Here is a 12,880-nt window from a genome sequence, read left to right as displayed (position 1 = left end):
GGAGGACTGGCAGAGGGGACAAGCGATCTGTAGGGGTGTGGACACCAGTACAGGAACTATGAGGTAGCTACACCAGGCCCCGAGGGCCAGGAGCACCGGCTGTGAGGAAAGGCAGGGCCTGATCAGATCGGGATCCTGTGCTCATGTGGTTCAGCTGACCACTGCATCCCTCAAACACCCCTTCCAGGAAGGCCCTGGTGGGCAGCAGAGGCACCATCAGATGAGGTGTCTCTGCATCCCTTGCCCTGGCGTGCAGACAGGATGGAGAAGGGCCCCGGGCACTAAGGCTGGCAGACAGCCCACTGGGGCAGCAAGTCAGAAAGGTGGTCTTCCTCCCAGTCTCTATCCTCCAGGGCGAAGACCCTACGTGCAGTGAGGGGAAGCCGCCTGAGCACTTAGGGCTGTAGGGAGGCTCTGAGTGATGCTTTCGGGGTTGTCTTACAGCTGTGTCCTACTTGGTTACAACATTCCTAAAAGAGAAGAATAAGCAAAATTGGCCCCAGAGAACCAGTGAGCCCTGGCCTTTCAGATGGTCTCTCCAATTGAAACAGGCCTGCCTAGGCCAGCTCCCACTCAGGAAGACCAGGCCTGACCCTGAGAAAACAGGAGGCGAAGGGCCGGGTCAGGTCCTCCCACCTGTTCTCAGACTCTCCACCCAGGCAACAGTGCCGGCAGGAGCGCAGCGGCCAGGCAGGAGCCCGGTCAGTGCTCACCTTGCACTCATTCCTGAGCCAGGCCGCCGGCAGGACACGGGGCCAAGCACCTGAACACACTTGATGCTACAAGAGGAGCCGCAGGTGGGTGGCCAAGTGCAGAGCCAAAGAAAATGACATCTGAACAGTCTGTTAAGAAATGGGCAAGCAGGTCAGCAGATAGTCTGATGGTTACAGCACAGGACTCCCACATGGCGGACCGCGGTTCAAGTCCCAGACTTGGCGGCTTGCTTTCTCACTTTCCTTCTTTTTCTGTTTCTCCCCAGTGAATTAAAATAATAGTAATTTTTTTTTTTTTAAGAAAGAAATAGAGAAAAAGAAATGGCCAAGCCAAGTACTCTAAGACTCAGGAGAGTGATGGTGGTGTCAAAGCACATTTTAGGGACGGGGGAAGAGTTGGTGGCTGGAAAAAGACCTGTTGTGAGTGCTCATGGCAGAGAACGGCCGTCAGGGTCTGTACTGCACACCAGGAGACACCGGCACTCCCTCTCCCTCAGCATTTGAGGCAGAGCTCCTGGGACCTTTGAAAGAGGGGGGCACAGGAAGACCCATCAGATTCTTTCTCCCAAAGAATTTCGTGAAAAGGAGCCTCAGTGAGAAAAGGCCACCACACAGAGGAGCAGGCTCCATTTCAATGGCTTGCCCCCTCCGGACTCCCACACATAACTCAAAGGCTCATTATATCGGGTCGCTGGAAAAGTCAGGACGCATTTTTGCATAGAAAAACACAGGCAAATTAGTCACGACTTTTCCGAGCACCCTACGACAAAACCAGTCTGCAGTTCATCTTTGTTCACCGATCCAGTGTGGACTGTAGAAACTCAAGATGTCCTACCAGCTAAAGTACAAGCCGTGCGCCATCAGGTGGGCTTGCTACGGGCGAGGCAGGGCCTCTCTGAGCCCGTTAAGACTGGAGCAGGAGCTGACGCCTGTCTGAGCCACCTTCCAGAGCTCAGGAGGAACAGTGTGCTCTGACCCACGCTATGGGTCCTGGCAGCCCTGTTTACCAAAACAAATCCAACAGATAAGCTCACTTCTCTACCCCAGAGGTAGAAGCGCCTGAATCAGGCTTTGCCCACACAGGATAGAAGCCTGTATAGTCACTTGCTACCGGGGTCTGTCTTTCGAAGTGGAATGTACACTCTTGGAGAACGGGGATCGAGTCTCCTAACTTCTCCTGCACTCAGCTTTGCTGTATTAGTGATGCACCACTGAAGTGTAACTGATTCCCAAACGTAATGGCGGAAACCAGTAAACTTTTACTATCGGGTTAGTTGGGTAGTTCTAGCTCATGAACTTTAACAGTCCAGCCAAGCTTTCAGCCAGAGCCACATCACCTGCAGCCCCGGCCGTGACTGGGGCTGGAGGACCCACTTCTGAGAAGGCTCAGATGTATGGCTGTTGGCTGGAGGCCGTGGCACCTCACCATGTGGGCCGGACTCCACATGGCCGACTAGGGTTTGGGTCCCAGCCCTGTCAGCTTCATGCTAGGTGTGTGCACGTACCTCGGATCCTGATAGGAGGGAGAAGTGGAAGAAAAGAATTGTGTGACCCAGCCCTGCTTGGGGGTGTGTATGGGGGAGGGCGGTCCTCGCTTGTGCTCGCTCACACATACACACACACACACACACACACACACACACACACACACACACACACACCTGCCCTCTAGCGTAAACACTCAGTCTGAAAAAGAGAAGTCTGGAATAAGAACCCAGGGATGAAACCGTCTCTGTCTCTACCGCTCTGTGGAATGTGGACCCGCTCTATTCATTAGCTAAAAGCAGTCTCCCCGCGACAGCGCCTGGCTCTACGGTTCCGTCTGTGTGACCTTCTGAGGGTTACTTAACTTCTCTGTGGCTCAATCTACGACCGGTGGTGTAAAGATGAAACGCCTGGCACTCGGGCGAGCACACCTCACCACCACCGTCTATCTTAGATGGGGCCACGATATGACAGGAGGTTAGAAGGTCACTGTGTCCCCATTTCTTCTGCAGCCCCAAAGATATAAGCGTATGTTCCTCAGGGGGACTGCGTGAGGTCTAAAAGGGGCAACGTGATGAAACCGCTGGGTTTTTTGCTACTTTTTTTAAACTGCCAGAGGGTACGTGAGCTCGCCAGAGAGAAAGAGAGAATGAGAGAGAAAGCACCCCCAATGGGTCATGCTGCAATCCCTTCCCCATCTCTCTAACCTGTCAGGATTTGGGGCACATACACGTGTGTTTCATTTTTCTGTTTTTTGTTTTTGTTTTTGCTTTTAGTCAGAATGCACACGCACTTGCTGGAGACAGAGAGAAAGCAAGAAAGTGCCCTCCATGTGGGATGGTCACACTGCAATCCTTGCTCCTCCATTTCTCCCTCCCTGCGGAATTTTGGGCATGCATATAGACATGCCCCGTGTGTTTTTCAAGCTACCAGATCCAGGGCTCGAACTGAATTGCACAGTCATGTAGGATCCAGCTGTCCTATCCACCATGGCACAGGCAGGTCTGCCCAGCATGTTTTTCAAGCCACAGTGGCCAGAATTTGAAATAATCCAAGTGGAGCCTGAGGCCAACGCAGCCCCTGGCTTGGCACCCAGTAATTTTTTTTTTTTTAAGAGGTTTTTGCTATAGGGTGCGTGCATTCACCAGACAGACAGAGACAGACAGAGAGACAGAAAGTGAGAAATCACCCCCCAGAGGGGAAGGCCACGCCGCAATCCTTTCTCCTCCATTCTCCTCTTAGGATCTTGGGCACGCACGCACACGCGCCCAGTGTGAGTTTTAAGCCACCGGGTCCGGGTCACAAACCGCGGTCGACTACATGGGAGTCCAGCGACATAGGCATTACGCCAATTGCTGGTCCTGGCACCCAGTAATTTAATTCCCCACCCTCTAAGTCATGCCATAGAGAACTCCTGAAACTGAAGGAACGTTCTCTGCAGACACTGCCCCAGGCCTGGGCCAGAACTGTTCCCTTCTTCAGGAGGGTGGGGGTCAGTCCTACTAGGGAGTCAAGAACCCCTCGCCTTGATCCCAGTGTTGTGTTCAAGTGGAGCTTCCTCAGGGACAGTCCCCCAGGGCCCAGGCAGAACCCATCCTCCCCACTGCAAGGCTATGTAGCCTTCTACGACTCTGCCCTGCGGGGACCTGTCAGCACGCCTGCAGCGCTCACTGTGAGCCCCGAGGAGCGGAGTCGGGGGTCTCGCTCTTCTGTCTAAGCGGCACCCAGAACCACACTCTGTACCCAAGTCCTTAACAAATGCTGACAGCCGTCTGTCCCTGTGGTCTGTCGGTGATGCACTGACACCCTAATCTCACCTTTAGAGCTCATATGCATTTCTCTTATTTTTTTTAGAGTTGTTCTGTTTTTGCTATAGGGTGCGTGAGCTCACCAGAGACACAGAGAGACAGAAAGTGAGAAATCACCCTCGGGGGGATAGCCATGTCACAATCCCTTTTCCTTCATTCTCCTCTCGGGATTTTGGGCATGCACGCACACACGCCTGGCGTGAGTTTTAAACTGCCGGGTCCAGGATTGGAACCACGATCGGCTACATGGAAATTCAGTGATATAACCGTTACGCCATCCGCTGGTCCCATATGCATTTCTTGAGTCCTGTACAAACTGAACATGCAGTGGTTCTCAGATGGGCCATTTTGCTCGCCAGGGGACATCTGACAAGGTCTGGAGATATTTCTGGTTGTCACAATGGGGGGTTGCTACAATGCACGGGGAAGCCCCCACAAACAAGAACCTTCATCCATGTCTAGATGTCAACAGCACCGAGCTGAATATAATGGCGTACAGCGAGTAACCTCACACAGACCCACCGAGGGTTTCTATGCATACGTGGAAAAGGAACGCTTCAGATTACCACTTCCCCTACAGTCACACTGTACCAGGGAGACGCGTTCTGGGAAAAGCTGACAGGTCCCGGCAGGGCAGAGTCATAGAAGGCTACATAGCCTTGCAGCCTTGGGGAGGAGGGGTTCTGCCTGGGCCCTGGGGGACTGTCCCTGAGGAAGCTCCACTTGAACACAACACTGGGATCAAGGCGAGGGGTTCTTGACTCCCCGTGGGGTACTAGGAGGACTGACCCCCACCCTCCTGTAAAAGGGAACAGTTCGGGCCCAGGCCTGGGGCAGTGTCTGCAGAGAACGTTCCTTCAGCTGGTGACCTGAACCCGTCCAGAGCGCTGGAAATCCCTTCCTGATCGCTTAGCACACGGACTCCCAAGCTCTCCTCTGCGGCTCTGGGGATGTGGTGGGGAGGGTCTGCCTCAGAGCCTAGACCTCAGCGCTCGGGTAGGACCACCATCCTCTGCACACCTACGGGAACTTTCACCAAGACCCAGGCCAGAAAAGCGAGCGTGAGAGGTAACTCACATACGTATGAAATGACTGGTGGATCATTTCAAGTTTATTTATATGTATAAATATATATCACTTATTACGTACATATATACATGTGTGCTTGCCAGAGAGACGGGGAGAGAGGGAAAGTGAGAAAGCATCCCTCATGGGGAGTGGGCACATCACAATCCCTTTTCCATTTTTCCTTCATTCAGAATTTTGGGCGTGCATGCGCGCACGCGCGCGCGCACACACACACACACACACACACACACACACACACACAATGTGTTTCTCTTTTTTTTGAGAGAGAGATTTTTGCTTTATGGCATGTGTGCTCGCCAGAGAGAGTCAGAGAGACAGAAAGCGACAAATCACCTCCCGGGGGGGATGGCCACACCACAATCCCTTCTCCTCCATTCTTCTCCCGGGATCTTGGGCATGCACACACACGTGCCTGGCATGAGTTTAAGCACCGGGTCTGGGGTTCGAACCATGGTTGACTACATGGGAGTCCAGCAACATAGCCATTACACCAACTAATGGTCCCCCCAATGTGTTTCTCAAGCCACCAGGTTCAAGGCTCGAACTATAGCTATGTGGGATCCAGCTACCTTAACCACGATACCACGGGCTGGCTCAAATTTATATTTTTAGTGCTACTGATAGCCATAAAATGATCTGACGCTCCAGATAATACCTTGGGCACACAAAAAATTATACAGAAAGAAAATCAGAACTGTTCAGATAGGAAAGAAACAAGGCGAGGTAGCCATGGATACAGAGTAATCAGAAAGTGCATCTGAGTGGAAAGAGGGCCCGGGAAAGGCAGGCAGGAGCAGAGGAAGCGGCTCCAAGCGGAGCAGGTAGCCCCGGGCAGACATTTCAGCTCTGCACCTACGGCCAGGAGCCCTTGTCCAGGCCGTGACCTCTCACTGTGCTGGTCCACAGGATGAAAACAACCCCTTCCTATGAGCATGAGGGCTGACGCAAGCCCCGGCACGCTGGAGACCCGGTAAAGAGCAAGCTGCAGCGGAGAAACTGGCTACCACCTCTGCCACAGGATGGGGGCAAATTAATACAGTGGACGTTCCACCTGGAAGATGGGCGGCCCCAGTCCCCCACTGCCCTCTCAGGGCCCAGTGAGGCTCTTTAGCAGAAACCACAAGAAAGAGTCAGGCAAAGGAAGGAGATCCCAGTGTCTACTCCGGCCACCTGGCTCCTGTACACGCCAGCTCCGTCCACACTCACACTGCAGGTGGGGCTATGGATTTTCATTACTATGCAAACCATGAAGAGGGTCAAAGGTAAAGTTGTACAAACAAGAAAGAGAAATGCGTATCCCAATTCAGAAGATGAGTTACTTAAGCGCTGTGAAATGCTCTTCAACCAGACTCATGAGTGAAATACTGTAACCACCACGAGGATGATGACACCCCCGCCCCTCGCCCAGGGCGGGCCTTCCACGTGCCTGACACCGATCCAGCTGTGTACGGACGTTCTTTCTGATCCCCCCCAGTTCCAGAAAATAGAAATTATCATCTCCATCTTGCTAGAATAATCACCTCCATCTTACCCAAAGCTTCCAGAATTATATTAACCTGCTGGGGGGGCCCAGCATGGCAGAAGCAGAAATAGAAGCTGCTCAGACTGGATCCAGAGCCAGGGGTCCTGCTATTTCCAACTCTTGTAAAACACCTTCAACGCCACTTCATCTTCATGCGAACAGTATACTAACTGCAAAGGATTTTCAACAGATCAGTAAAGCAGCAGAGGTTTGATCGGCCCAGATGGGGCAATACTTGGGCCAACGGGAGGTACTTAACAGTCTAAGAAATGCATTTCATGAGGGATCAGCAGTTAGTGTAATGGCTATGTCACTGGAGTCCCAAGTAGTTGACCACGGTTCACGTCCCGGACCTGGTGGCTTAAAATTCATGCCAGGCACGTGTGCGTGCGTGCCCAAGATCCTGAGAGGAGAATGGAGGAGAAGGGACTGCGGCGTGGCCATCCCCCTCGGGGGGTGATTCCTCGCTTTCTATCTCTCTGTCTCTCTGTCTGGTGAGCGCACGGGTCCTATAGCAAAAACCTCTCCAAAAAAAAGAAAAAAGAAATGCATTTGATGAAATGAGTCTCCAGCTCAGATTGTCCCCTAACGCAGACTCCTTCTTGCCTTGATTTTATTCCAAATCAATGTTTTATCATAAATGAAGTAGGTGGTCACCATCGTGGATGAATGTTACCAAAGGGACCAGCACTGAGCAAACCTGAAAACTTCCTGAAAATGAAGACCATGAACCCCTTGGCATGGTATGGCTGGTGCACTCCTTCCCCCTTGGGTATGGTACCAGCCTAGGACAGGAAATGGAATGCACACGAGGGTCTGGGCTGGCACTCCAGAGGGAGAAAAGGCACTGACATTGACTGCGTACGGGTGGTGGTATGATGACAGCTCTTCCCTCAAGAACTCTAGCTCCAATTTGGCCATCCTGTGTTTTGTTATTTTACCAGGAAGAGGTGATCACTGGGCAAGAGGTCACTGGGAAACAGGTGACACAGACGACTGCAGTCTCACTACTGCAGAGATCGCTTACTCACTGCCAAGAGGAAAATGGAAGCTTTAGACGGGAGCAATTGAGAGGGCTTCCCCCTCCACCAATTATTTATTTATTTATTTATTTATTTATTTTTATTATTATTTTTTTTAGAGATTTTTTGATATAGGGTGCATGTGCTCAGGACTCGAACCGCAGTTGACTATGTGGGATTCCAGAGACAGCCATTACCCCAACTGCTGGTCTCCGTGTTTGGCATTTTCTAAGGGAACAGTGGGATGGGGTGGGGAGGAGGTCATGTAGGGTAGCTCGGGCTGTGAGTGTCCGCGGAGAGCACACCCGGAAGCCAGTGCACCAGGAAAGAAAGCTCCAGAGACCAAGATATCCGAGCTGGGTGAACTGGTTTGTGATTTTACTTTGGGCTTCAGGGAAAAAAGTCATCGCTTCTTGAGGCCAGCACTGCTTTGTCAGAGCACTGACACATTCTCCGCTAGCTCGTCTCCATACCTGTGACCTGAAAATAGGCAGATTTATCTAAGTCCCAAAATGCTTGTTTTGGTAAAAAGAAAATCACTTCCGTCTACACTTCAGCCCAGAACTCTGTGTGGGGAAGGAAGCAGGAGTCTGCCCCACATTCACATGTCCTGAGAATAAACACCCCAAATGCTGACACACACGCAGGCCAGTTCTGACCTTTGACAGCTGAGTGACGACCCCGCACTGGACCAGGCTGCTGAGCTCCCGGGACTGCTCAGCTCTGTAACTCAGGTCAGGGTGACTTCATCGAGTCACAGACCGCAGACAAAGCTCCCAAACAACAGACTGTTCGGCAGTCAGATCACGCCCCAGCCCCTTGTTTAAAGCGTGTCTTCCTGCGTGGACACCCAGTAGCTTCCAGTGACTGCCCAGAAAACCCAGAGTGGGACGCACCCTCCTAGGTGCACCCCTGCGCTTGGCCGCTTCCCCCACACAGCTGGAGCGTCTGGAAAGCCCACGGACTTAACACGGCGATGCTGACACAGGCCAGCCTGTGGGTGCGGCTACACAGAAGACCTGGCACATGCCCAGATGGCTGGACTGGGAGTCTGTAAACCCTCACACCGTCAGGCAAGGTGTTTACGAAAGCACCGGCACAAAAGCCACTGTGAGAACCAGATCCCCCCCAAGCACATTAATACACAAAGGGGGTCTTCAGGAAACTCATGGAAGACACGGATCATGAAGAAAGTACATGTAGATTTCAGTATTTTTTTTCCCAGAGAGATTTTTGCTATAGGGCACATGTGCTCACTGGAGAGACAGAGAGACAGAAAGCGAGAAATCACCCCCTCCCCCAGAGAGAAAGGCCATGCCGTGATCCCTTCTCCTCCATTCTCCTCTCGGGATTCTGGGCTCAATGCACACGCTCCTGGTGTGAGTTTCAAGCCACCAGGTCCAGGACACAAACCACGGTCAGCCATGTGGGAGTCCAGTGCCCTAACCACTATACCACCTGCTGGCCCTTCAATTTCTTTCTTTCTTTCTTTCTTTCTTTCTTTCTTTCTTTCTTTCTTTCTTTCTTTCTTTCTTTCTTTCTTTCTTTCTTTCGTTCTCTTTTGCAACAAAAGTCTGTAAATTAAATCAGGTTTTCCATGAACTTTTCAAAGTCCCTCCTTACATAAAAACGTTTCCTCCAGGACAACAAAACCCCCCTAGTAAAAAACAGTAACTTGGGCCTGGCTGGTGGCATGGTGATTAAGGACACTGGACTCCCATGTGGCTGATCGCAGTTCAAGGCCTGGACCTGGTGGCTTGCTCTCTCACTTTCTCTCTCTGTCCCTCTCTGGTCAAATTAAAATAAATAAACGAAATAAAAAGTTAAAATAAAAAATAATTCTTTAAAAAAAAATAGCAACTTGTAAGTGGAGGTAAGAAGTGACTTTCTGGGTGGAAAAAGGGACATACAGACTAGAATGACTAGGCAGGGAACAGCAGCAAGACACGATGCTCCATGAAGTGGACCCATGTGGAAAGGCTGCAGGTTCAAGCCTGGCCACCTTCCTGAGTAGGCCAGGAGTTCGCATGCCCAAGATCTGGAGCTGGCTGAGGATGGGGGTGGACCCGCATCGACACCTGTGGGGAGAGTGGAGGGAGCCTGTCTCTCTTTCCTGCACACGCCCGTGGAAGAAATAAACTTTAAAAAAAAAAGAAACACGAAGACTGCAGTGTGAGAATCCACTGAAATCAGGGATGCAAAGTGAGGAAAATTACGTCCATCCGTCTGACAGAGCAGCAGGCCCAATGGGAAAACGGAACAGACCCCCATGTCAGAACTGGGAGCGTCCAAGAATACAGGCTCTGAGGCTACCACCTAGGGCAGTGTCCCCAACCTTTTTTTTGGCACCAGGGACTGGTTTCCCGGAGGATGACTTTTCCACAGAGCAGGTAGTGGTGGGGGGCAGTTTCTGAGTGTGCACAACCTAGATCCCGCGTGTGTGCAGTTCAGGATTGGGCTCATGCTCCTATGGGAGCCTGACACCCCTGCGGGTCTGACAGCAGGTGGCGCTCAGGTGGTAACCGCCAGCCATGGGGAGCGGCTCTAAACACAGATGCAGCTTCACTCCCTTGCCCGCTGCTCACCTGCTGTGCGGCCTGGTTCCTAAAGCCACGGACAGGTGCCAGTCCACAGCCCAGGATGGTGGACTCTTGGTGTGGGGAACCCGAAGAATGGTCAAGGGACAAGACTGGACCGAAAGGAGGAGCAGACTGCAAGTTCAAACTGCTCAGAGGAGAATAACTGAGCTCTAGAACGAGCTGGAAGCTGAGGAGGGATGGAGGGGTGTCCTCTTAAGGAGCCAAGACCTCCCTTGAGGGCTGTGAGGTGGACACTGTAGTCACAGGGTCCTAGCCCTGGACCACAGCCTCCCCTCCTAGCAGCAGGCTTTGTGGCTAGGAACGCCAAAGGCCCAGGTCAGAGCCAAATGGTTGATAGGTGGCTTTCTCCAGACCACCACTGCCTTTCCTTCTCCCCAGGTGAAGGAAAGGTTTGCAAAGGGAACCCCCACCCCACCACCCACCACCCCAGTTCTAGTCTCACAGGACCAAGCAGCTGAGTTCAGACAGGCACCTCCCCAGCTGGGTCCCAGTCGGTGGATGTCGTGGCTGGCTCCCTGCTGTCTGCTTCTAGGTAAAGGACGAGGCTCAAGCTCACATCTCCACCTCTGAGGCCGGGGCTGACACAGCTCTGGCCTCTCCAACTCTTCTGCCTGTCACTCCTACCCCACATTGTCCCGAGACTTACAAGCCATTTCCGCAAGCTCCTTCCACTTTCAAACCTTACATTTTCTAGTCCGCTCTTTTCATTCAAAAAGTACCAACTGCAGTGGGATTTGCACGTGTGCTCACACCGAAGCGTAAGCAGAGAAGTGCGTGTGGCCCTGGGGACTCCCAGGGCCAGTGCGGCCACTCTGAACACACTCAGCCCGGCACACGTCTCAGCGCGCTGTCATAATCACACCTCCCTTCTGAATCACAAGTGTTAACCCCAGGGGCTAACCCGGGCCATCAGCATCAATCAAACCCACGAAAGCAGCCAGTGCTGGGCTAAGAAATCTCAGGTCGGGGAATAAGAGCGAAACCTGCAGTGCCTTTAGAGAGTGAGGAGGCCTCTGGAAGACAGAAGTGGGAATGGTGAGGATCTGCTCACCACGCGTACAAGAGAACATGCACGCGCACACACACACGCACACACACACAACGCGCACCCGTCAGCTGACTTGGGCTGAGTTGCCACACATTATTACTGTGCTAACGAACGGGTATTTATTCAGCAGAGAATAAATGGCAAGGCGAGTAGGAACTAACAAGGAAAGAAAAGGTGGCAAAGGTACACAGTTGGGCACTTGTTGCAGGGTTTCTCAAGGCCAGGAGACCAGATCAAAGCAGTACCTAAGATCAGAGCCTCCTCTCCAGGGTTCCTTAAAGCCTGGGGGACTCAGCGGCACCAAGCTGCAGGGTCCCTCCCCGGAAGGAGGAGCGCGGAGGAGCGCACCTGCACCTTCGGCAGGTGAGCCCAGTAGGAAGTTTTGCGAAGTCATTTTGGAATCAATGGCTGCGTACAGGTAGTCACAGCCTCTCCTCATAACTAAGCACAGGGCACTCCTCGGCCTACGTGCCAAAGCCACAAAGCTTCCCGTTACTTTAACAGAGGAGAGGAGACATGCCAAAAAACCAATGTCCCCTGTCCCCCCATCCCAGAGCACACAGGACAACAGGGTGAGACTCCTAACTCCCCAGAAGGGCCCTGGAGGGCTTCCTTCTTCATCACCACACTCCCCAGGAAGGGGCCCTAGTGACTTGGCACAAAAGATTCTGAGTCCCCCACTGAGCCCGAATTTCATGGAAAAGAAGGAAACTCCAAATCTAAATCATAAAAGTGAGCTGGGGAAGAGCACAGCCAGAGATGCGACTTAATTAGGAAAGCTTGGGGCAAGAGGAACAGGTGTGCCTCTGGAAGGGAGGAAAGGAGGGAGTCCGTGTGTGGGAGGAGGCAGTTTGGGTGGGTCTTGCCCTGAACACAGGGAAAATAAAGCGGAGGGAGGTGGACCACCTGGAGGAGGGCAGGCGCGGCCCTCAGACGCCAGGTACTGGGAGGGATGCAGGTAGCAGGCTCTAAACGCGAAGGGAGACAGTAAATGCTTGGAGTGAAGGTGCAGAGGAGAGCTCAGCATGACTGGGGATTTAGGGATGAGGGTTCACAGAGCGAAGGGGGCGCTAAGGAGAGCCCTTGAGAGAGGGGGCAGAGAGGGGGGTTCCACCCTCAGAAGTCGTGGCTGCAGGCTGGAAAGTGCAGTAACCTTAATTCGAGAAGACGAGATGGGGGGGGCGTTTCAGGCGGGCATTCAAAGAAACGTCTAAGGTGGAGAGGAGCAGGGCCACCCCTGTCTAGAAGCTGCAGGGACAGGGCTCGGAGCTCGGGACCAAGGCAAAGGGGACCAGGACTCCCATAGTCTGAGAATGCCCAGGATGGTCTCGCGCAGGGGAAAGGCAGGCCTGAAGACCCGGGCAACAGGGTTCCCGGGGCGAGGCATCCCAGTGGCGGGTCGCTTATCGCCTCTGGAGGGGTGGGGATCCCAGACTCACGCATCAACGTGCTGAAGGCCACGACGCCGAGCAGTCCCTGCAGGAAGATGCCGAAACTGTGCATGAGCGCGCCGCTCTCGCAGCGGCCCGCCCCAGACGCGACCGTGGAGGAAGGCCCACCCGGCAGTCCGCGGCTGGGGGTGCCCGCGGGGCC

General features: G+C 53.1%; 1 protein-coding gene across 1 annotated transcript in view; it reads right to left on the bottom strand.

Annotated features, from left to right (window-relative positions):
• The window catches only part of STIMATE (STIM activating enhancer), a gene marked incomplete at its 5' end in the record, with an annotated part of 42,153 nt that extends 29,279 nt beyond the window's left edge, over positions 1–12,874 (bottom strand). Inside the window, 1 exon segment of the mRNA XM_014584487.1 lies at positions 12,727–12,874. Within this exon segment, the coding sequence (XP_014439973.1) occupies positions 12,727–12,874 (148 nt within the window).
• Between the last annotated feature and the right edge of the window lie 6 nt (positions 12,875–12,880).

The sequence above is a fragment of the Tupaia chinensis genome, unplaced genomic scaffold (genome assembly GCF_000334495.1).
Source record: "Tupaia chinensis unplaced genomic scaffold, TupChi_1.0 Scaffold147003_1, whole genome shotgun sequence".
Lineage (NCBI taxonomy): Eukaryota > Metazoa > Chordata > Mammalia > Scandentia > Tupaiidae > Tupaia > Tupaia belangeri.
The sequence above is the reverse complement of the archived record's forward strand: the minus strand, read 5'-3'. Positions and strand labels throughout refer to the sequence as shown.